The following is a 25699-nucleotide window of genomic DNA, read 5'->3' as shown; positions in this document are numbered from 1 at the left end:
GGGGCTTTCTCCTCCGACTCCATGCAGACCTGCTTGCCACATAGGGAATCTCTCACAGCCCCCACCTTATTGGGACAAACACTGACTGCCCTCTCTGTCCAGGGCTGGAACTGGATGAGACCTGTGCTGAGGCCCAGGATGGGGAGCTGGATGGGCTCTGGACGACCATCACCATCTTCATCAGCCTCTTCCTGCTCAGTGTGTGCTACAGCGCCTCTGTCACACTCTTCAAGGTTGGCACTGTCCCCACCTTCTGCTGTGATGTCTGTCTTCTCACTCCTCCCCTGATGTAGTAGGATGTCCCTTTGCTGTCCCCACTCTGTCCCACACACCATTTCCACCATTCCCTGAGCCATCCCACATTGCTCCGTATGACTCCACATGGTGTCCCATACTGTCTGCTCTTCTGTCTATCTGGCTGTCCTGTGTGATCCTCGTACTATCTTATGAAAATCCCTTGCATTCCACACTACACTTCATGAGGTCCATGCTGCCTACCACACTACCCCCTTGATGTCCCCATCAGCCTCCCCATGGCCCGGGTACTCTGTGAGATATCCTCATACTGTCTCCACCCTGACACCTTGCCATCCCCAGTCTCCTACCTGTATAAAAGGAACTGCAGGAGGAACTGCCCCTCTCGGGCCCACAGGACTGATTGGCCCGAGCACAGGTGTGATTCTGACTTACTCTCCCTCCCCACAGGTGAAGTGGCTCTACTCCTCAGTGGTGGAGCTGAAGCAGACACTCTCCCCTGACTACAGAAACATGATTGGGCAGGGAGCCTAGGCCACTTCCTCTGGGACTAGCAAGCTTCCTAGGCCCTGCAGAACCGCATCCCATCCTACTGTGCAGCCTAACATGGAGACCACACTGCCATCTGACATCACCACCTTCTAGCCCTATAACTCTCGGATTCAGAACTCTCCATGCTCTCCTTTTTGGAGGACCATGTGCAAAGCAGGCTTTACCCCAGATCCAAAAAACACTTCCTCAGCAGTTGCCAGATAACTAACTGATTGGGGCCAGAAGAACCATCTCCTTCCAAACCAGCACCAGGGGATCTGAGATCTCAGAATGTTTGCCTAAGAGGAGCTGGGGGTCCACTTTGCCTGAGGCCAACTGCATGGGAATGAGCCCTGGAGTTGGCCTGACCCACACATTTTTGTCTCAAATGGGTCTTCCCAGAAAGGGTAACATTTTCAGATCCTTGGAAGGAGACATCTGCTAGGAAGACCAGGGTCACCACAGCCCAAAGGGTCACTCTGACCACCTTCGCACCAGCTATACTTGGCCAGCTTCCTTCCCGGTACTTCTGTGAACCCTGGGCTGAGGAAAGGGTCTGTAATCTTCAAACTGTTGAGACGAGCTTCCTGAAGATGAGGCTCCTTGTGCAGTCATCTATTCCTACTACCCACCCAACATGCTGGATTCTCAGATGCAGGATCCAATCCACAGACACCATTGACCACACAACCTCGAGACAAGGCCACTGCCACCTCCACAGAGACTCCATCCCCACTCTGCAGAGGCAGAAGGACTGCTTTGTGGAGCCTCTGCAAAGCCCTAGCAGGGACAAGTGCATAGACCACTGAGTACTGGCTAGGTGACCAGGCAAGAAAACCTCCAGGAGAGGGCCCTGATGAGAAGATTCCTGTTGGGCTCAAAAAAATTGGGGCAGGAAAGCAGGATCAATTGGCAGAGGTGTGAACATATCATTAGAGGAAAGCCCTGAATTCACAGGTCTGCCCTGCAGGCCTGACGTCCAGACTACACATACTACAACAGAAAACATCAGTTGCAGTGGACGTCTAAGAGGACCAACTTGGAATACTAGGGCTGCTGTGGCCAGTGGAGAGTAGCCCTGTATCTATTTCTCCATCTATTTCTTATTGGTCTCCTCTCGTGACCAATAAGAAGCCAGAGTCTTCAAACAGAAAGAAAGAATGTGCACCAGCTTTTCTGTGACTGGTAGGAAGTGCTTAGAGAGCTTAGACTTTTAACAGCTTCTTTTTTCTAGAGACCATGAATGTATTTAAGCTCTCTCTCTCTTTCTCTCTTTCCCTCTCTCTCTCTCTTTCTCTCTCTCTCTCTCTCTCTCTCTCTCTCTCTCTCTCTCTCTCTCTCTCTCTCTCTCTCTCTCTCTCTCTCTCTCTCTCTCTCTCTTTCCCTTTCTTTCTCCCTCCCTCCCTCCCTCTCTCTCTCTCTCCTTTTCTCTGCCTCCCCCTCTGTGTGTGTGTGTGTGTGTGTAAACAACACACATTGTTGTTTTGACATTTGAAATAATAAAACATTTTAAATATTCTGTATCTCATGGTGCCCATTCTGTGTGGATCAGCCCTAAAACCCAGAAACAGGGCACAATTAAACAGACCAGTGACCCATGAACACCCCTCTACCTCCCTCCTGATCCTGTCCTCCAAGGACTCCCTCAGTGAGCCCCTCACAGCTGGGTTCCAGCCCTGGCAGAGCCACCAAGAGCTTGGGTACCTCCTCCACACAGAAATTTTTTTCCTAGCTGGAGGCTGCGGAGCAGGGCTAGTGCCCAGGGTGGACTCAGGTGAGCTAGATAGAGCCTCCCATGCCAGCTGAGAAGCATGTGCTATCACCGGCCTTGGGCTGCTATGGATTCAGCAAAGGACATGGATCCAGCTACCTCCATAGCTGATGCTTATTCTCTCAAGCTGTATTCAGAGAAGTTCCAGATCAGTTGTTGACAGGGTGTGTTCTCAGCAAGGCTCTTCTTGCCTAGTAGGTGCCTTCTCCCCCATAGGACCTCACAGACTCTCCATCTGTGTGTCTGTATTCTGATTTCTTCTCATAAGTGCACAGTCAGGCTGGAAGAGGTACACCCTAGCCCTCATTGTAACTTACCAGTTTATGATCATGTCTGCAAACACAGGCTCAGTCTGAGGCCCCAGTGGCTTAAATTTCAATTAGTGATTCTTCCAGGGACCAAATTTAGTCCACACTAGCTCTCCCTGTGGCTCCAAACGTTCATATTCTTCTTACATACAATGCCCCTCCCCCATGCCAATATCCCAAAGTCTCGCCCTTCTGGCATTCAGCTCTATCCCAAGTCTCTCCTAAGGTCTGCTAGTCAAGTAAGGATCAGATTGTACAGGGTTTGATCTGAGATAGGATTCAGCCCCCCTAGGCCATAGCTATTAGGAGGAAGGAGGAGAGAAGCACAGAGGAGAGAGGTAGACCACGATGAACTGGGCAGATTGATAATGTGCTGTAGAGAAGAAAGCTGAGGGTAAGTGGGGTCCCCTCCCACTCATGTCAAGGTGACAGTTTCTAAGGGAGAGTGAGGGATTTGGAGAGAGAAGTGAAGGCTCCACAGAGTTGGAAAAGTAAAAGATTATAGTGGTGGCCAGGGTGTTTACAATGTCTGTTTTCTGTCATGGTTAACATCAGGATTCTGTGCTACTGTGTAGATCAAGGGATATAGGTTCCACATCTTTATGTGGCATTGTGGAGGAGTTTGGACCAGACAGATACTCCTGGGACATAAGCAATATGGACACCTGCAGGGGAAGAAATAGGATGATTTACAACCAAAGGCCTCCTCATCAGACGCCCAAGAGCAGGAGTCAGACACTGGTTGAGCAGTCAGCATCTCCCAGCATTTCCCAGGTGGTGTTTAGTAGCTGGGACATCTTAGGACTGTGGCCTTGGCTGTGATGTGAAACACTATCTGTTCTGGTCTGTAGAAGTGACAGTGGAGGCTGAATGAAGGAGATTCAGGACTGGACAAAAAGATCAGGTCAACAAAGCTGCAGCCAAGACAGAAGCTAGCTTGGCCGGCACCATGGTGGCTTCCGTGGACAATTCTGTTTTACCCAGGACAGGAGAGAGCATAGTCGTGTGAATGACACTACTCCGATGGGAGTCACACAGACGGGCAGTAGAGCCTGGGGTCAGCCCTCATTCTCTCTTTCACCTCAGCCACCTAAGCAAGGTCAACTAGCCAGTGAGACCAGTGAGATCCTGCCCATGCTTCTCTCGCTATCTTCCCTGGAGCAAGGGTTGGCCTCCGGCTGCTTCAGCTTATTTTTAACCTTTTTTATTAGATATTTTCTTTATTTACATTTCAAATTGTTCTCCCCTTTCCTGGTTTCCCCTCTGAAAAAAAAAACTATTCCCTCCTCCCTCCCCCTGCTCATCAACTCACCATCTCCCCATTCCTAGCCCTGGCATTCCCCTACACTGGGGCATCTAGCCTTCACAGGACCAAAGGCCTCTCCTCCCATTGATGACCAACTAGGCCATCCTCTGCTACATATGCAGCTGGAGCCAAATGTATATATTTATTTCATGTGTACATGAGTGTGCCTGTGTGTGTGTGTGTGTGTGTATGTGTGTCTGTGTGTCTGTGTGTATGTGTCTGTGTCTGTGTGTGTCTGTGTGTATCTGTGTGTCTGTGTGTGTCTGTGTGTCTGTGTGTGTCTGTGTGTGTCTGTGTCTGTGTGTGTCTCTGTGTGTCTGTGTGTCTGTGTGTATCTGTGTGTGTCGTGTGCTTGCAGGAGAACATAGAAGTGAGAAGAGGCATCAGATCCCCTAGAAATGGAATCATAGATGGTTGTGAGCCACCAGGTAGACGGTAGGAATTGAACCCATATCCTCTGAAAGACCAGTAAATGTTCTTACTCCAGCTCTTCTCAACCTCTTACTGGAAGATGGTCCCAAACCAATGAGGAAGCACAGATTTGCCACCTCCAAACCCTTCCCCTGCACGACCCTCCACCATCTCCTGTGTCCCATGGCAGGGGCTTCCCATAGGAAGTGCCATAGCCTCCTAACCCCTTAAACCTCCATCAGCACTATAAACATATAGATACAAGTACCATAACTACTGGACACACCTCCTGACCCGCCAACTCTGAGCCAACTGATTTCAAGCTGCGATTTACTGGACGCGTCATCCATCTGGTAAAACCTATCTGAGTCCTGTCTTCCTGACATCTCTTAGGTGACATTCATGGTGTGTGTCCTGTATCATAACATGTATGTGTGACATTCATACCCTGTATAACCACATATGACATATGTGTGAGGCATCTCCACCGACGTCTGTGGTGGACATCTGTGATACAGCTTTTATGACATATGTGTGAAACTTCTATAGAGGAGGACATCAATTGCAGAATACCCGTGCTAGCCAGTGGCCAGGACTGCCCAGGCAGCTAATGACACTTAACCCACTTGCATTCTGTCACAGTCTGGGATTCATAACATGACACAAACACCAATTGCAGCACCTGGTCTGCATGAGATGTGATATATGTACACACATAACATGTACCCACACAAACAACATGAAAACTGTCTCAGAACACACAGACAGACATGTCCACATGGGCATCACAGTCTGGTATCGTGCAATGGCCACAGCACAGGGATCGTGTATGATGCAGTCACACAAGTACTTACAAGAACATATATGTTAACTAATTCCAAGCACTCCTGGCCTCAGCTTCAGCACTGGCCATGCTGGCCCAGCACTCTGCCCATGCCTCAAGCTTTGCACATACAGATCCTCCACTATACTCCCTTCCTGCGTTTACCCCACTACCTTCAGCACACCACCAACCTCTCTTCCATGACTGCCCCATCCAATCTAGCATGGAGTCCGACTACTGTGCTAGCCTAGTTCATTCAGTGACCATGGGTGTCCATCTTTCAGTGAAACATGAGCTCTGAGGAAGGAATGTCCCTCCAGATCCATGTTCCTGCAGGTCTATCCAATTGTTGGATGTTTATGATGAAGTCACACCAGGTCCCTCACCCCTAACTAGCCTTCTATTCTAGCACAGTTGTGTGCTAGGAACTAAGAGGATGGTCAAGGTAGGACATGACGCTGGCCAACTGTGCAGACCAGTAGGTCCGTGTGCTGAACTTCAACTCTAAGTCTCCCTCACGTCTACTGTGTAGCCACAGGATCTTTCCCCCAAAGCAAGGTACAGATACCACATAGAGGAAGGAGACCAAGCGGATGGGGCTCCCTCAGAGCAGGCGGGGAAGAGGCAGACTGCAGGGAACAAAGGATATGCTAGACTTAGGGAAGCCATCCTCCCCTCTTTCTTCCCAAGCACATATTTTATTCTAGTATCAGCTCCATCACTATTCACTCCATGCTCGAGTATCTACCCATGGGAGAAAGACCCCAGCCTCAGCCAGGATGTGCATGAGAGTAGCCACAGTGTGAGTCCATATGGTTCTGTTCTTTTGCCCCAAAATGTCATGTTCCAAAAGTACTTGCTCCTTTGTCCTATGCCCCAGAAAAGAGACCAAACACTGTGGTAGACACAGGAACAAGAACAAGACGGTACTGCTGTTCTTCTACAGGCATCGCTTGTTGTCACCCTTATGCCTGGCAAAGTTATGTCATCAAAATGCTAGTCCTGGCTTTAATTACATACTTAGTAATATATATAAATATATGTGCTAGACAACAGTTAAAGAAATAAAGACAATGTTGGAGGGAGGAAATGAAAGTGGGAAATGATATAATAATTATATTTTCATCACAAAAATAAGGATATGTGTTTTATTTCTGGCCCTGGGCTAAGGGTATAGTTCAATTGTTAAAGTACTTATATGATGGGCTGGCGAGATGGCTCAGAGGGTAAGAGCACTAACTGCTCTTCCAAAGGTCCTGAGTTCAGATACCAGCAACCACATGGTGGCTGACAACCACCCATAATGAGATCTGACGCCCTCTTTGCGTATGAAGACAGCTAGAGTGAATTACACTGGAGCAAGCGGGACAGCAAGAGGTCCAGAGTTCAATTCCCAGCAGCCACACGCATGATGGCTCACGGCCATCTGTACAGCTACAGTGTACTCATACACATAAAATAAATAAAAATAAAAATCTTTGAAAAAAAAGTACTTATATGGCATGCAGGAAGCCCTGGATCTAATCTCCATAAATAAACCAACTGTGGTCACGCATACCTGTAATCCCAATACTCCAAAGGCAGATGCAGGAGGATCAGGCCTTTGAAGTCATTCTTGGCTACATAGCAAACTAGAAACCAGCCTTTTCTTTAATAATAATAATAATAATAATAATAATAATAATAATCCTGATCTTTCACTTGAAGTAAATTTATCCATTAGTTGTACCTGAAACCACACCATGTTAGATTTTATTTCAGGGTTTCAGAGAAAAGTGCCCACTCCAGAGAAGCACAAGTAGTGGGAGACAGTGGAGAGAGGGTTGGTAGGTGAACCCATGAACAACATACGACAGAGCTGGAGAACAATAAGGATGATAGGTAGGTAGAAACAGAGGGATAATACATAATAGGCATTGAAGTTTTATGGTTCACCTTGACTGAGCTAAGGGAGTGAAGGACTTTCCGGAGGTGTCAGGTCTTGAGGGCTCTGATTTAACCCCTTGGTGGAGTCAGAAGTCAATGGCATTATGGAAAAGTGCTGAACTGTAGGAAGAAGGCCAGGCAGACGAAACAAGTTACTGTGGGTGCACACTGGTCACTCTATCTCACACTATACTCCCATTATCTCTACTTCTCTTCAGTCAAGAAACCAACAGCCTCTTCCACACAACCCCGCTGCCAAGATGGCCCTAAGCACATAAAGTCAAACAAAAATAGATCTCTTCCCCCTTAACTTTCTTTGAGGTATCTGGTCATCCCAGCTCCCAGCAAGTCACACAGAGAGCTCCTATGGGCAAGCATTTCCACCTCTACCCTTTTTCTATCACAAATCACTGGCTATTTGAAGTTTTTCAGACAGCTAGAAAATGGCTCCCTTAGCACCGATGGCCCTGAGCTCAAGAGACTCACCTGCTGGCTTGCAAACCCAGAGGCTTGTGGCACTAAACCTGGAAACCTGGTGGTGTGTTGCTTTAGGAAGAGAGAATGCTGGCATCCAGAAGCTAAGTGACTGCTTCTAGGCTTTGGAACTGGTCTTCTACATCACTCCCTACATCCAACTCTTCTCAGCTTGTCATCTTCTCAGTAGTGCCACCGTCCTTCATCACCTTAGATTCTTGCAGATGCTGCCCTCGATGGCTCACTGGCTCCTCAACTACTCCCTGCCACTGTCACCCTCAGGGCTGGAAACCTGAAGCCTTGTCTGCTCTTTGTGCAGTAACACAGCCTACTTTACCCATGACAAAGACCATAAGGAGACTTGGAGACCATTTGGGGAAAGCCTTGATCAGGGCCTAATGTTGCTTGTACACGTGGATCAGGAATCATCCATTGGAGAGAAGCCTCAAAAAATAATAGGGAACAAACTGTTTGTAGAGACAGAATAGGGTCCGTGATACGATCATGCGTGGATTATACTCCCAGCAAGCACCGCCCTGTGTATGCTCAGCTTCCGGTTCCACCAATCACAGCGTTCCCATATGAACCCATCACAAGCCTTGCAGAACCACGAACTGCAGGTCTCAAATAAGTCCAGCTTTCTTTCTGACAATAACCAGGATTTTTTATTTTATTTATTTATCCATTCATTCACTGATTATTTCTCTTTATGTTATTTATTTTTTTAAACTTTTATTGCATTATGATGAGAAAAGTTACATGATTTCAATTTATCTGAATTTGTTAACATTTAAAAACATACTTTAAGTAAATAGAATTAAATCACATTCTTGTTCCCCTTTTGTACTCCAACTCCTCCCAGAGACGACCCCTTCAATACCTACAATATCTTTTTTGCCATATTCCTTAAAATTTATAAAATATTATAACAATAAAAATGAGTATTATAAAAGTTGTTTGATATAAAACAACAATCAGTTTAACAGTCTTATGTAGATGCTCATCTACAGCAATAGTGAAAATACATTTTTCTCAATAAAAATTTTAAATAACTCCAAACATATTAACTGTATATTTCAAAATAATGCATCACTACTAGTATTTTCTTAAATGAACATAAATATGTAAAGTCTTTTTGTTTGTTTGTTTTATATTTAGTAGAGTTTAAAATCTTGGCTCTTACTGTGGGACAAGTCCAAAATAAGAACAATTTTTAGACATTGGATTTTTTGTAATAAGGCTGTACTTGAATGACCCTCACATCACCAAATGATTTTACCTCTATCGTAGCTAAGCTGAGAGTTGACAGTTCTGCTGTACCAAGGAATGAATTGTAGGCACGATTTTTGGTTACAGACTTCCTGCTATGGTCAAAGCTATTTGACTTGAGTGAGTGAATTTATTCTCAGCCCACAGAGAACAGGTTACATTCATTTAAGAAATGGAGTATGTATTAAGATGATCTATCCAAGCCAGGCAGTGTTGACACACGCCTTTAATCCCAACACTTGGGAGGCAGAGGCAGGCAGATTCCTGAGTTTGAGGCCAACCTGGTCTAAAGAGTGAGTTCCAGGACAGCCAGGGATATACGGAGAAACCCTGTCTCGAAAAACCAAAAAAAAAAAAAAAAAAAGATGGTCTATTCATAAAGTCATTCACCAACTGTTTCAGTGAACAATGGTTCTGCTTGGAGGGTGGCACAAACATTAGGTGATGGTAAGAATCTGGTTCATTAGTTGTGATAATTTGGAAAAGCACTCATCTCAGAGAAAGAGTAACTTATAAAGTCCTCTTCTTCAAACTTGATACAAGAGCTACAAATGTCAAGCAAAGCATTCAGTCTCACTCTTTGTTGTTCTCTTACAAACCACCTCCCTAGTTAATCATCTATGTTTCTTTTGGGTATATAAATACTTTTGAAATATATAAGCTGTTCTGAAAACCATAGTATAGTGTAAAAACATGAAATAAACAATACTACTAATAGAGAAGCTGAGATAGGAGAAGCACGATTTCAAGACACAGTAAGACACTGTCATGAGCAAACAAGCTGAAAGTGCATATAGATTATACAATATTGGACCTATTTCTCCAATTATCAAATTAGAGAGACCATTGGATAACAATCAACAAATTCCTAATTCCTCATATTTTTGGATTTCAATCGATTAAGGTATGTTGGTAATATTAATTTTCATATTAAGATATTAAGAAAAAGTAATTCTCACTTCCTGCTGTTTTTGTTGTAAGAGGTGGAATTAGGTTTGCGTGGATTTGTTGAAAGATTACTTTCTTGCTTCTTCTAGGGTGTAGTTTTGCTCCTTATGTTGATGCTTTCCATCTATTATCCTTTGTAGGGCTGGATTTGTGGAAAGATATTGTGTAAATTTTGTTTCGTCATGGAATATCTTGTTTTCTCCATCTATGGTAATTGAGAGTTTTGCTGGGTATAGTAACATGGGCTGGCATTTGTGTTATTGTAGGGTCTGTATGACATCTGCCCAGGATCTTCTAGCTTTCATAGTCTCTAGTGAGAAGTCTGGTGTAATTCTGATAGGCCTGCCTTTATAAGTTACTTGACCTTTTTCCCTTACTGCTTTTAAAAATTCTTTCTTTGTTTAGTGCATTTGGTGTTTTTATTATTATGTGACAGGAGGAATTTCTTTTTTGGTCCAGTCTATTTGGAGTTCTGTAGGCTTCTTGTATGTTCATGGGCATCTCTTTCTTAAGGTTAGGGAAGTTTTCTTCTATAATTTTGTTGAAGATACTTACTGGCCCATTATATTGGGAGTCTTCACTCTCTTCTATACCTATTATCCTTAGGTTTTGTCTTCTCAGTGTGTCTTGGATTTCCTGGATGTTTTTGGTTAGGAGCTTTTTGCTTTTTGCATTTTCTTTGACTGCTGCGTCAATGTTTTCTATGGTGTCTTCTGCCCCTAAGATTTTCTCTTCTATCTCTTGTATTCTGTTGATGATGCTTGCATCTATGACTCCTGATTTCTTTCCTAGGTTTTGTATCTCCAGGGTTGTCTCTCTTTCTGATTTCTTTATCGTTTCTATTTCTATTTTTAGATTCTGGATGGTTTTGCTCATTTCCTTCACCTGTTTGATTGTGTTTTCCTGAAATTCTTTAAGGGATTTTTGTGTTTCCTCTTTAAGAGCTTCTAGCTGTTTATCTGTGTTCTCCTGTATTTCTTTGAAGGTGCTATTTATGTCTTTCTTAAAATCCTGTATCATCACCATGATAAGTGATTTTAGATCTGAATCTTGCTTTTCCGGTGTAATGGTGTGTCCAGGACTTGCTATGGTGGGAGAATTGGGTTCTGATGATGCCAAGTATATCTTGGTTTCTGTTGTTTATTTTCTTACACTTGCCCCCCACCATCTGGTTATCTCTAGTGCTACCTGTCCTTGCTAAATCTGACTGGAGTCAGTCCTTCCTGTGATCCTGGTTGTATCAGAACTCCTCAGAGTCAAGCTGTCTCTGTGATCCTGTGATTCTGAGATCCTGTGACCCTGGGCATGTTAGAGCACCTGGGAGTACAGCTTCCTCTGGGTATTCTGGGACTGGCTGTGGAGCTTGAGCCCAAGGTCTGCTCAGGACAGCTGTTATTTATTTTTTATTTAGTATTTTACATCACACTCACTTCCTCCTCCCAGTCATCCCCTCCCATAACCCTTTCCCCATTGCTGCTCCCTTTCTCCTGTGAGCCAGTGGAGCCCCCCTCTGTGTATCCTCCACCCTAATAATCAGTGGTTTTGAGCCTCCAGGGAAGATGTTCTTCCTCCTCTCTGACCTTGTTGAGAGCCGCTATCCCGAGGTCCTCTGGAGCTACATGTGAAGTCACTTGGAGGTCATAGGTGAAGTGGAGTTTTCCAGACATAGTGCAGCCTGGAACCCTGGTAGCTAGAACAAGGCTGTGGTTTCAGCAGCAGCCATGATTGCAGGATACTTTGCAGCTCAAATATGGCTTCCTCGGAGCTTTGTGGGGTATTCAAAGCATCTAGAATCCCCTGATGAGAGTTCTACTGGTCTCTAAAAGAAACCTAAGACAACTAGATATAGGAAAAGGCTGACCCGACCTGAGTGCATCAAAGGGTCAAATCAGCCTGGCACCCAACAGCTCATTTTACATGAAGAAAAGGTGAACACTACACTATTCCCAATAAAGACTTGTTGTTACACCTACACTAACAACCTTGGCATCCTTAGCAGATGATCCTAGGGAGAGCTGAGTGGTCTCCTCCACTTCACCTCCACCCAGCCACCAAAATAGCACTGTTCTAAGGCACACTTCTGAAACTTACAGAGTTGGGGTAGCAGTAGCAGTCAGACCTTTCCCTGACCCCCAAGATATGACCACACCCACAACCACATAACATGAGTTCCCAGACACTAACAGACACAGTGCATCTTAGACCTGGCCCATTCGGGAATAGATCTGTCATAGCCACTTGAGTAAAGGAGCCACCAAGAGAATGGCTAAAGAAGGACTGGATCCCAGTGGATCCCTGGCCCATGGGAGGAGATGGAAGGAAGGCTAGGTAGGGCAAGACGAGGGCACTAAAGCCACTGTGCTGCTGGGGCCACTGTGGACCCTGATGGGCAGAAAGGGGGTGATCAGCCTGTGGACAGGAGGGAGAGAGGCAAGGATGATGCCTGGAAGCCAGAAGAGTCACGATGAAGTCCTTAGCAGGAAAGAGAGCACCCAGTGTAGTCCTAAGGCTTATGAAGTGGCAACTGCCTCCTCTCCTTCCAGAGGACCACCCATTGCCACCTAATAGAACTCTGAAGACCCAGAACCAGCAGCCCAGCCCAACCTGGGTGTCACAGAAGAATCAGGCCCAGGCAGACTAGACACAAAGGCTCTTGGCCCTCATGGCTGTGAGAGAGGTACTTTCCCACTATTGGGGCACACCACAGACAGAACCACCTGATCCAGTTGGAGCAGAGGCTTCTCACCCCTGCATTTTCCCTCAGAACAGTAGTTCCTTCCAAGGAATCTTCATTTACCCCTCAGGCTCCCACCCATGTCTGTTAGGCTGAAGGGCCAAGCTTGTCACCTCAGACAGACAGTGTATCTGAAAGAGACAAAGCCGGGCAAGACCCCAATTCCCTTGAATCTCACACCCCATTTTCCCAAAATTCCTAACTGCATCTGACCCTTCTGGGCCAGTCCCCAGCCTGCCTGGCCCCGCCACTGTCAGGCAGCTCTCTGATATCTTCCACATACACTTCAACATCCTGCTGTGGAAGTCAGACTTGGCAAGGCCTGAACCCCTTGGTCCCTTTCACTGGGACCATCGACCCTGAGCAGCCAAGGTCCAAAGGATGCAGCTCTCATTTTCTTCCCCAAATCCCTGTGTGCCTCTCTCAAGAATCAGGACTTACGCAGGGCGGTGGTGGCACACACCTTTAATCCCAGAACTTGGGAGGCAGAGGCAGGCAGATTTCTGAGTTTGAGGCCAGCCTGGTCTACAGAGTGAGTTCCAGGACAGCCAGGGCTGCACAGAGAAACCCTGTCTCGAAAAAATAAATAAATAAATAAATAAGAATCAGGACTCACAAGCAAAATTAGTGTCTCCTATAACTTGCATGTATGTGTTCATGGAACTCCCAGGAACCGTAGGCCTACAGAAACATCAGAGTGTAGAGGGAATCCCTGAACCCTGAAGATGACCTTGCTCTACAAAGTTACAGCTGAAACAGACATTGCTAGTACCCCAGGGAGACTGCTGAGCCAAAACCCAGCCCTCACACCATCTTTACCCTCTTACCCTCCCCCCCACCCACCCCCAGCCCCCATACCCCCGGTTAGAGCAGATGTAGACCACAGGCCTGGAAGAGACGTTTTTCTACACTGCTCTGTGAAACCCAGTCACAACCCAGATGTGCTCTGTCCTCTGGGATCCTTGCCAGAGTAGCAGGCAGAGGGCCCCAAGCTGAAAGACAGTCACTTGTGAGTGAGTACCAGGGAAGGCCAACTCCAAAGAAGAGACAGGAACCAGGGTGCCTCTATCAGAAGCCCTGCATGTCGTATCTGGCCCACAGGCTCTTTGTGCATCATTAATAACTTACAAAGTGACTGCCACACTCCTCTGAAGGGCTGTCAAAGGAACAGAAAAGGCAATGGCTAGGGTCCAGTCCCTCCTCAGGGCAGTGGAATTCCAAAGGGGCAGGTGCAGTCACTGCACAACCATGCAAGGCTTTATCAAGAGCTATAAAGAGGAGGCCTGAGACCAATCAACGGAGAGGAAAGAGCCTTGACCAGAGTGTGCAGGTGTGTCTCCTAGAAAGAGGCCTCACCTGGGACCCCACTGTCCCTTAGTCAGCTTCCCAAGAACAGACTAAAAAGGGAACTTCCAAGGCTGCTAAGGCCGGGGGTTCCCACCCCACTTTTAGCTGAGGGCACTGAGGCAGAGCGGCCCCTAGGTACTACCAGCTGGGCATGAATTAATGGTTACCAGAGATTCACAACGTCTGGGAGCCTGTACGGGGGCAGGAGATGGCTGCGAATGAGGACAACCTGGCCAGCCACAGCCACTTACCAGAGGACGGCAGGTATCATAGCCCATGGGACCCTGAGCAAAAGGGTTTGCCTAAGGAGAAGGGACAAACAGATTACAGGGTCCTGGATGGGGAGGGGGATACCCGGCTCCTTCTAACATGTTAGAGGCTGCCTTCTAACATGGATAGTCTCTTGGTCACTGACTGTCCTTTGGCTGCCACTTCCCTGCATTAAGGCACATGGATATTAGAAACTGCTACAACTATCCAGGAAGACAGGGGACTGTGGCTCTCAACCAAACAGGGCTGAGCCAAGAGAACCTGAAAATGTTGTGAGAAGCTCAAAAACCCCAGGATAGCAATTGGTCAGCAAGCCATCAGACAAGGATCCAATGACAAATGACAGCAACAAACTAACAACAAAGAGGACAGTCCACAGCTGGGCTGACCTGGGCAGAAATAGGCTAAGTTGGGTGGGATCTGTGCTGCCCTGGGCTGGAATGAGCCAGGATGAACCAAATGAAGTAGACTGGACTAGTGTGGGCTAGACTGGCCTGGAGTAGGCTAAAACAGCTTAAACAAGGGTAGGCTGTGCTGAGCTGAATCAGATTAGGCTAGACTAGTCTGAGCTGGCTTAAGCAGGGCTGGTCTGAGCTGGTCTGAGCTGGTCTGAGCTGGTCTGAGCTGGGTTAAGCAGGGCTGGGCTGGGCTGGGCTGAGCTGGTCTAAGCTGCACTAAGCAGGGCTGGGCTGGGCTGGGCTGAGCTGGGCTGAGCTGGGCTGAGCTGCACTAAGAGCTGGGTGGGCTGGTATGAGCTGGTTCAAGTTGGTCCAAGCAGAGCTGGGCCAGGCTTGTATGAGCTGGTCTGAACTCAATTAAGCAGGGCTGGGCTGGGCTGAGCTGGGCTACACTAGCCTGACCTAAGCTAGTGTAGGCTGGGCTACGCTGAGCTGGACTGGCTAGACTTGGGCTGAGCTAAGTTACACTGGGCAGGGGTGGGCTGGGCCGAGCTGATTTGAGCTGGAGTGGGCTGGGCTGGGCTTAGCAGGCCTAAGCAGGCCTAGCTGGGTTTAGCTAGGTTTAGCTAGGCATGGCTGAGCTGGGCAGGGCTAGGCTGGACAGGGCTGGACAGGGCTGGACTAAGCTGGATGGTATATATTCATCTGAGATGGTTTGGTCTGGTCTGGACTGAACTGGATTGAGCAGGGCTAGCCTGAGCTAGATGGGGGTATACTTAGCTGAAATGGGCTGGTCTATCTAGATGGAACTGTACTGGGCTAGGCTGAGCTAAGCTGACCTGAGCTGGCCTGGTCTGGGCTAAACTGGGCAGGACTGGACTACACTGAGTTAACCTGGGCTGGACCAGACTGGACTGAACTAAGTTGTACTGGGGCTGGCTGAGACTTGGCTGAGCTGGGCTTGGCTGAGCTGAGCCAAGATGGTCTGGGTTGATTTGAGTTGGCTAAACTAAGCTGAGCTACACTGAACTAAGCAAGGCTGGGCTGGAGAGATCTGGGTTACGTCAGGAGGGACTTGGCTTGGCTGTGCTGGGCCAAGCTGGGCCGAGCTGGGATGAGCCAGGATGAGCTTGACTGAGCTGGGATGAGCTGGGATGAACTGGGCTGAGATTGGCTAAACTGGGCTGAGCTGGGATGAGCTGGGCTGAGCTGGGCTGAGCTGGAATGAGCTGGGATGAGCTGGGATGGGCCAAACTGGGCTGATCTGGGCTGAGCTTGGCCGACCTAGGCTGAGCTGGGGTGACCTGTGCTGACCTGAGCTGAGCTGGGAAAGGCTAAACTGGAATGAACTGAACTGACCTAAGATGGTCCAGGTTAAGCTAAGTAAGGCTGCCCTGAGCTGAGCAGGACTGGGCTGGCCTGGATTGGGCTGGCATGAGCTTAATTAGACTAGGCTAGGCTATCTTGGGTGAACTGGGCTAAGCAGGCTGAGCCATATTAGTCCTAATATGGCCTGATCTGAGCTAGACTGAGCTAGGCTGACCTGAGCTGCGTTTAGCTTGACTGAACTGGACTGGGCTAGACTGGACTGGATTGAGCTACACTAAGCTTAGCGGGACTGGGCTGAGCTGAGCTGAGCTGAGCCAGTCTTTTCTAAGGTGGACTGGGCCAGTCTAGGCTGAACTGGATTGCACTAGGCTAAGCTTAGCAGGACTGGGCTGAGCTAGGGTGAGTGGGCTGATCTGGGCTGAGCTAGGCTAATCTCTCCTGAGGTGGGCTGGGCTAGACTGGCCTGAGGAAGACTGGGCTGTGCTGAGCTGAACTAAACTGAGCTCAGCTAAGGAAGGCTGAGCTAGACTGAGCTGAACTGGGTTAAGCTGCCTTGGGTGGACTAGGCTGAGCTGGGATGAGCTGGGATGAGCTGGGATGAGCTAAGCTGAGCTGGGATGAACTAAGCTGAGCTGAGATGAGCTGGGATGAGCTGGGATGGGCTGGGATGAACTAAGCTGAGCTGAGATGAGCTGACATGAGCTGGGATGAGCTGGGATGGGCTGGGATGAGCTGAGCTGAGGAAGGCTGGGCTGGGATGAGCTGAACTAAACTGAGCTCAGCTAAGGAAGGCTAAGCTAGACTGAGCTGAACTGGGTTAAGCTACCTTGGGTGGACTAGGCTGAGCTGGGATGAGCTAGGATGAACTGGGATGAGCTAAGCTGAGCTGGGATGAGCTGGGATGAGCTGGGATGGGCTGGGATGAACTAAGCTGAGCTGAGATGAGCTGACATGAACTGGGATGAGCTGGGATGGGCTGGGATGAGCTGAGCTGAGGAAGGCTGGGCTGTGCTGAGCTGAACTAAACTGAGCTCAGCTAAGGAAGGCTGAGCTAGACTGAGCTGAGCAACTGGGTTGAGCTGCCTTAGGTGGACTAGGCTGAGCTGGGCTGGGCTGAGCCGAGCTGGATTTGATTAGATTGGACTGGTTTGGGCTAAACTAAGCTGATTTGGGGTAGACTGGGATGAGCTGACCTGAGCTGGGCTGGATTGGTCTGAGCTAAATGGAGTTGAGTGGGGTTAAGGGGGGCTGAGTGAGGCTGGGCTAGAAAGAGCTAGGCTAAACTGGGCTGAACTGGTCTATGCTGAATTTAGCTGAGATGAGCTGGGCTAGACTTCCATAAGATGGCTGATCTATACTAGGGTGTGCTGAGCTGTGTTGAGCTGAACTTGGGATATCTGGAATGAGTTGAGCTGGCTCAACTGGGCTGAGTTTAGCTAGACTGAGCTAGACTGAACTGGGCTATACTGAAATGAATTAGACTCAGCTGGGACGAGCTGGGATGAGCTAGAATTACTGTTCTAGTCTGATCTGGGCCAATGTAAACTGGGCTGGGTTGAGCTCTACTAGACTAAGCGGAGTTGAGCTATGAGATGAACTAGGCTGAGTTAGGCAGTTCTAGACCATTCTAGGCTGTTCTGGGCTGACCTAAACTGGGAGGGTTGAGCTGAGTGGGGTAGGCTGTGCTGAGCTCTGCCAGTCTGGATGAGTTTTTTGATCTGAGCTGGGACAGGCTGGAGTGGACTGGCCTGGACTGCACTAAGTGGGACTGAGCTGGGATTGGCCAAGCTAGGAGGAGTTGAACTAGGCTAAGCTAAGTTGTTCTGGACCAGGCCAAACTATTAGAACTTTTTGGTCTAGTTGAACTTTCTGGTGCTGAACTGAACTGTGTTTAAGATACAATGATCAAAATTATTTGTGGGTGTTTTAACTGTCCTCCAAGAAGGTTGTCCTGTTGTAGAATACAACAACAGCTACCAGCTAGACTGGGTAGGTAGAGCCAATCCAGCTTAGCAGAGATATCCTGTGCTTTCTGGGGGCCTGGCACAGAGCTGAATTGGGCCCCACACCCAGAAGAATGTCATGGGCATGTGAGCACTCTAGAGCACCAAGGTGGCTTCTGAAGTGGTTGTATTCTCTAACTGTGTGCTGTGTATGATCCACAGAAGTCATCTGGGAGGCAGAACACTATGCAGGTTAGCCTATGGTAAAGCAGAGAGCCTCATGTGTCTGAGAGGCTGAGACCAACAGCCCTAGGAAACAGGGTCTCACAGTTCTGTCCTCAATGTGTCCCCAAACAGATTTAAAGTGTCTCAACAAGGAACTGGTAGTCCTGGGAAAGCTCTGAATCCCCAGGTCCCAAGAGTGGGGACAAAAGAGACAATGGTAACTCATTGGATCTCTGGGTCTCCAAGTCCTGTGGGGTGCCTGTGTCCTGGACATAAAGGACAACCTAGTGCCTCTGTTAACATCACACAGCCTACCTTAAAGCTACTCCATTCATCCTGAGACCCTAATGGCTTCCAATCTGCCACCCAGCTCTCCTGCTTCATTTACGGGCATATCCTAGATGATGTCACTGTCACCTGGCTTAAAGGATAGACAGGAGATACCTAACACATATCCACAAAGTTTCTCAATCAAGAAAGGGGGCAAGTTTGACTCTTCCTCCAAAGCTCATGCCCAGCTCTCCTGGAAGCCCCTGTGCTAAGCCAACTAGGAACAGTGAGTAAGCAAAGACTGGCAGGGTGTAAGGAATCAGGGGGTTCCCTGGGTCTGTGTTTGGGTTTAGAGAATAGACCCAGGAGTCTAACTATCTGTCTCCTAGACTGGAATAGGGTCCCCAAGAGCCCTGCTCCTGTCACAGCTACCCTAATCAGTCCCTCGAGCTGCAGGCATGCAGTGATCTAAACAAGTCTAACCTAGGTCCCTCCTTTCTCACAGCCTCTGTCAAGTCCCCTTTCCTCTACCCCTTGAAGCCCTGTAAGGCAGATACTGCTTCTGTGACACTGGGCTGCCTGGTAAAGGACTACTTCCCTGATCCGGTGACTGTGACCTGGTATTCAGACTCCCTGAACATGAGCACCATGAACTTCCCTGCCCTCGGCTCTGAACTCAAGGTCACCACCAGCCAAGTGATCAGCTGGGGCAAATCAGCCAAGAACTTCACATGCCAAGTGACACATCCTCCGACCTCATTCAACAATAGTATAACTATCCCAGGTAAGTAGCGCTGGGCTGACAGTTGCGCTGTGTATTCTCCCTTGGAGATGGCACAGTTTCTGTCTAATCAGGAACTTGTCACAATTTCCTTTCATAGAGGACTTCATAGGAGATTTTCTTCTACTTCTATCATGTTTAATGTTCCAAACAGATTTTAAAAGTTGGTTGAGTTCATATTACTTTTAGCCTCAAAAGATACCATGTATATTTAAGAGGCATTTAACTATTATAAATTATTTTGATGACTTTAAAAAATGTCAATACTGAGCTGTATATTTTAAAATAAATTCTATTAGTTTAAGTTAAAAAAGAAAAGAAGATGATTAATTTTATCAAAAATAAATTTCCTGTATTTAAAAAAAACAGTAGGGCTGAGCTGGCTATAGTTACCACAAGAGAGAACATGGTCAGAGCAGGAAAGACCTCTCATACATACCTATGACAGGAGGGCGGGGTCCCAAACATACTAGGGAACCTAGGCTGAGGCTTGAGGGAACCCGAGGCCGGGGGATACTCACAGCTCACTGCCTCTGCCCTAGTTCGACCTGTCAACATCACTAAGCCTACCTTGAAGCTACTCCACTCATCCTGCGACCCCAATGCATTCCACTCCACCATCCAGTTGTACTGCTTCATTTATGGCCACATCCTAAATGATGTCACGGTCAGCTGGCTAATGGACGATAAGAAGATACCTGATACACTTGCACAAAATTTCCTAATCAAGGAAGAAGGCAAACTAGCCTCTACCTACAGTAAGCTCAACATCACCCAGCAGCAATGGATGTCTGAAAGCACCTTCACCTGCAAGGTCACCTCCCAAGAGGAGAACTATTTGGCCCACACTCGGAGATGCCCAGGTAGGCCCACACTCACCTGATGCCCAGACCTCAGCATGCTGAGGGAAAGGCAAGTTCTCACACAGCCCTCTCTCCCCTACAGATGATGAGCCACGGGGTGTGATTACCTACCTGATCCCACCCAGCCCCCTGGACCTGTATGAAAAGGGGACTCCCAAGCTTACCTGTCTGGTGGTAGACCTGGAAAGTGACGAGAATGTCACTGTGACGTGGACCCAGGAGCACAAGAAGCCTGCAGGCTCGGCATCCCAGAGGACCATCAAGCACTATAATGCCACAACTAGTATCGCCTCCATCCTGCCTGTGGATGCCAAGGACTGGATTGAAGGTGAAGGCTACCGGTGCATAGTGGCCCACCCTGACTTTCCCAAGCCCATTGTGCGTTCCATCACCAAGGCCCCAGGTGAGTACAGGAGTGGAGAGTTGGCCAGCCCTTCTTCATGCTCAGAGAACATGGTTAACTCATGTCTGCCCACAGGCAAGCGCTCAGCCCCCGAGGTATATGTGTTCCCGCCACCGGAGGAGGAGAGCAAGGACAAACGCACACTCACATGCTTGATCCAGAACTTCTTCCCTGAAGACATATTTGTGCAGTGGCTGCAGGACGACAAGCCGCTCCCAGACACCCAGCATAGTACCACGGCACCTCTGAAATCCAATGGCTCCAATCAAGGCTTCTTTGTCTTCAGCCGCCTAGAAGTCACCAAGACGCACTGGACACAGAGAAAAAAGTTCACCTGCCGAGTGATCCACGAGGCAATTCGGGAGAGAACAATATCCAAGAGTCTTGGTAACGCCTCCTTCCACCCCTCCCAGGCCTCCATGTAGCTGTGGTGGGGAAGGTGGATGGCAGACATCTGCTCACTGTTGTAAGCCCAGGAAGCTACCCCAATAAACACTCAGTGCCTCATTAGAGCCCTGGGTGCCTGTTCTTGGGGGAGGCACGTTGTGGGCAGAAGTATCTTGGCCTGAAAGAAGGGACACCCCAAGAGAGAGACAGGAGTGAGGCGTGGCTCACCCATCTGTCCATATGTTGGGTATTTGACAAATAGGACATCACAGGGCTTCAGCATAGTACCCTGGTCCTTCCTGCCCTTCACTGTATATCATGCACCTGAAAGGGGTCCAAAGAGGCAGAGAGGTGGTCTCTAGAGATGTAGCTAAAATGAGCCAACCTGAGAGGCCTCAGCACCCACCCCTCAGTCTTGCAAGCTCCTGCTCCCAGGCATTCCTGAATGCTAAACCCCTTCAGGTAGAGAAACAGACAAAATCAACATCTTGGAAGCAGGACTCAGCATTGACCTGCTCCTTCACTTTCTACTCGACAGCCATTGAGGCTGAGCCCACAGCTCTGACCACCTGCCCTGCCAAATGATCACACCAGGCCTGGATCAGAACCTGGTGCTCCTCATCTTACTGCCCAGCCTCATTCCAACCCAAATTCATCCCAAAGACCAGAATGGGCTGCCAGTATCACACAGTTGGATTCCCCCCTCTATGTCATGTTGGGCTGTGCACCCATGTGCACGCATGTACACACACAGACACACAGAGACACACAGAGAGGTAGGCTTTACCGTGCTCTCTGGTTTAGCAATAGCCCAAAGCAATCTATACATCCATTCCAGGACCAGAAGGATAAGAAGACCAGGACCAAGACATGCCCACACCCATTCCATGCCCAACCACCAGCACATATGGCTTACACACCTGAGATCAGTGGCTCCCATCATGTACACACACATGCACACAAAGGAACCCATACATACCCACCACATCCAGAGATAAGTGTCTAGCCTTTGAGTCTGAGATACCTCTGAGGATCACCAATGGCAGAGTCGACCAGCACCCCAGCCTCCAGACCAATCCTTATGCTTTGGCCCACCCCAGGCCATGAGAGACAGAGGAGGGTGGAGGCCTGAGCTGTGGGAAAGCAGAGACAGGAAGATGGGCTATTTGGTGAGAACAGTAAACCAGACAATGGGAGACTAAGGCAGAAGTAGAGCCCCTACAAGGCCCGGAGTCTGCTTTAGAGTCCGTGTGTCCTGACCTGCTCCTCAGATGCCACAATCAAGATTCCTGGAGCCAGAGCATACAGGCCATAGAAATGGACCTATAAGCTCAGAGCCCTTCCTGGAGGGCCCTGGGCACTCTCTGAACAAAAGGCAACTCTACAGACTGTGTAGAGGTATCCTGTGGCCAGAAGACCCTAAGACAGTCAGACATAGACACACACACACACACACACAACATACATACACACAACACACATACAACATACACATACACACACATACACACACACACACACACACACACACACACATACACAACATAGGTAGGCTTCATCATGCTCTCTGGTTTAGCAATAGCCCTGTTGATGGGGGTACGGGGAATACCGGGTCACTGTGGGCACTGGAGTAGAAAGAGGGAATGGTCAGGGTCAGCAGGGAAAGGACATCTGCCTCCAGGACTGGACAGAGACTTGGAGCAGTCTCAGAGCAGGTGGGATGGAGACCTCTGCCACTCCAGCTTCATCAGGACTGCCTGAGACAAGTATGGGATCTACCCCCTCCCCATTGTCACCTGGAGTCTGGGGAAGCTAACTGGCTGGTTCCCCCCTCCCTATCTCAGAGCTAGACCTCCAGGACCTATATATGGAAGAGGTGGAGGGCAAGGAGCTGGAAGAGCTGTGGACCAGCACTTGTATCTTCATCACCCTGTTCCTGCTCAGTGTGAGCTATGGGGCCACAGTCACTGTCCTCAAGGTGGGACCCTGCACCTCAGCAGGTGGGTCTGGGAGGGGTAGGCCAAGCCATGGAGCCATCCTCACATACGTCTTTCCCCAGGTGAAGTGGGTCTTCTCCACACCGATGCAGGATACACCCCAGACCTACCAAGACTATGCCAACATCCTCCAGACCAGGGCATAGGTGCAATGCCAGCCCCCGTGCAGGCCTGCAGCCATGTGTGCCTGAGCCGTCTGAGGTGCCTGCTTGTCCTGGGTGACAGGAGAGATCAGAGACCCCTAGAGGCACCAGCCTTGATGAGGTCTCAGCATCCAGAAAGTCACAGCTCGGGGCACCAATGTGGGCTGTCCTACAGAGGCTTTGAGACAAGACTTAGGAGAACATCTGTCCCTCATCAATTTCACCTACCAGATCCTGGCCGCCTGGGCACATCCTAGGTCTATGGGCATCAAGGTCACTCCATTTTGACTGAATAACCACAAAAACACCAGAGCCCAGAGCCTAGAGGCCCCACTAGACCCCACCTAGAGCACAGAGTCAAAGCTGGGACACTCAGAATCAACCCAAAGTCCAGATGCTGGCTCCTCAGGAGGAATTCTGCCCCACTGCCTCCAGACAGAACCCAGACTTTCCCTACAGCCCTTTGTCTCTGAAGAATAAAGAGACAGACAGGCATTTGGGGATAAGGCCACAAAACTCTCTGGCCTAGGCAGACAGTCCTACTGCAGGATAAGGAACCTCCTACAGGGCAGCAGCAGATTCCAGCCCTGGGCTCCATCAACCCCAACCCCAGCCTGGTAGTCCTACTTTGTCTCTGGGCTCCTTAGTAAAGTTCTTTTCCATAACTCCTGAGAGTACTTTGAGAAGGTATTTAAGGCCACCATTGTGATGACAGGTTCCAAGATAATGGACAAGGACCAGATCGTGAAAAGCATGGAGATCGAGCAGCCACCTCTGTGTGATCCTCCTCAAGTCTCAGAGTTCTGGCCCAGTCTCCACCTGGTCCATCATTCCTGCTGACCTCCTCCCAGACTCACCTCCCACTTCTTATACTGACACAAATAGCAAAGCCAGGAGAGTTAATGGTGGAATCAGGGCTGGACTCTGGTGGGAGCATAGCTGCAGGTCACTCTTAAAAACCACAATCTGTCCACCCACTAAGTGCAGGCTGACAGGCCAGTCCTCTGATCCCAGCTAAGACAGAAGAGGGATTAGGTGATGGCACACAAGTGTGCAAAAGCCATCGGAAGCTGGTGGTGCCATCCTTGGGACATGAACTCACATGACAAAAGACAGGTTTCTCTCATATGTAATGATTGTTTGAAAACTAAGAAGAAAGACCCCTCCATGGGATGGAAAAACCCAGTAGTCCATAGTTTTTCCTACAGAAAATGCTTTAATGGTGAGAACACTTCTAGGAAGGAGGATGCTAGGGTAGGTGTGACCCTGCTGGGCCCTGGGTAAAGAAAGGCATGAGAACTACTTAGACCACTTTGAGGGTCAGTTGGCCAAACATGCTTGTCATCACAAGTGGTGACAGTCTCATAAAGAGGTCCACACTGGGGTGTCAAGCTCAGCACCATGGGACTTTGGGGAAACTAAGAGATAAGCCGGTCAGGACCAGGACATAGCTCTCAGGCACCTGAGTCCTCTGCTGGGGATTCCAGCTTCTACAGGCCTCAGAGAATGTTCCAGATGGCAAAGGCACAGAGACCTACCCCTACTGGGTGCAGATGACCCAGGACAGGGAGGATGATTGTTCTGATGGGGGAAGAAGCTCTGCTCAAGATGTGTCCGAAGCCCAACCCTGGCTGGCTCACTAACATGTGCATTCATCACTCACAAACACCATCACTCACAATCAAATGTATGTCAGACACACAGTCACATAGTTTGCTCAGACCCACTCATGCAGCAGATGTGCATGCCTGTGAGCACATGGGCACACACACACGCACACACACGATACTGTAAAATACAGATCTACTCAGTCTCATATTCAGACACACACTGTCTTAGGAAGCCCAGGTTGGGCCCACCCTGTAGTCCTGCCAGATTCTCCTAAGCCATATCCCCTACCAAGCTGAGGCCTAGGTACCCCTCTTCCTCAACCAGCTCCTAGACCAGCATCCCTGAAGGCAAAGCTTCATGTCTTCTAATGGCTATCCTCTAAGCCATGAGACCCCACAGACACTGGACACAGGCAGCAAAGGCTCAGCTCAAAAAGCACAATGTGGCAGGAACTCCCACATAGAAGCAAAGCCCACCTAGAAGGAAGGAGAGTCCATAGAGAGCTGGACTGACCCTAGATAGCCAAGACAACCTGGCTTCTACATATCATGAATGACCCCCTAAGACTAAGAGGCCACTTTCTTCTCTATATCTCCCTTAACCAGTCCACCATGGAGGGCCACTCAAGATGAGGTCATCAAGGACTAGCTAGTAGACTTTAACCTGGTGATAAGAGACAGAAGCAGGGCCTGCATTCTCCAAAATCAAAGTGTCAAAACTGAAAGATGGCACCAAAACAGAAGCACCATGCCCAACACTAACCAAGACCAATGGAAGGCTCATGAGGGATTGCTTAACAAGAGCAGGCACAAGTGTTCAAATAAAACCACAACCTGTACACTCAGCCACTGAAACCATACATAGAAAACGTATCTATGGGATGTATCTAGCTCAACTGCTGCTCCCACCCATAGCTGTGAGTGGACAGCTGCCGCTTGAGCCACCTGTCCAAGTATGCACATTGTACATACTTGAT

General features: G+C 48.7%; 2 gene segments (V, D, J or C); both read left to right on the top strand.

The window, feature by feature from the left end:
• The window catches only part of LOC116080189, a 1139691-nt gene extending 1137782 nt beyond the window's left edge, over nt 1-1909 (top strand). The window contains 2 exon segments of the C gene segment in view: nt 103-233; nt 706-1909. Coding sequence covers nt 103-233; nt 706-789 — 215 coding nt within the window.
• A 12402-nt stretch (nt 1910-14311) lies between these two features.
• LOC116081123 lies at nt 14312-21090 on the top strand. The segment is given in 5 exon segments: nt 14312-14399; nt 19044-19322; nt 19862-20182; nt 20265-20585; nt 20661-21090. Coding segments are annotated over 5 exon segments (1359 nt in total).
• The last annotated feature ends 4609 nt before the right edge of the window (nt 21091-25699 follow it).

This window comes from Mastomys coucha, unplaced genomic scaffold (genome assembly GCF_008632895.1).
Source record: "Mastomys coucha isolate ucsf_1 unplaced genomic scaffold, UCSF_Mcou_1 pScaffold6, whole genome shotgun sequence".
NCBI classification, from domain to species: Eukaryota; Metazoa; Chordata; class Mammalia; order Rodentia; family Muridae; genus Mastomys; species Mastomys coucha.
Note: the sequence above shows the minus strand (reverse complement) of the source record. Positions and strands in the feature narration are given on the sequence as shown.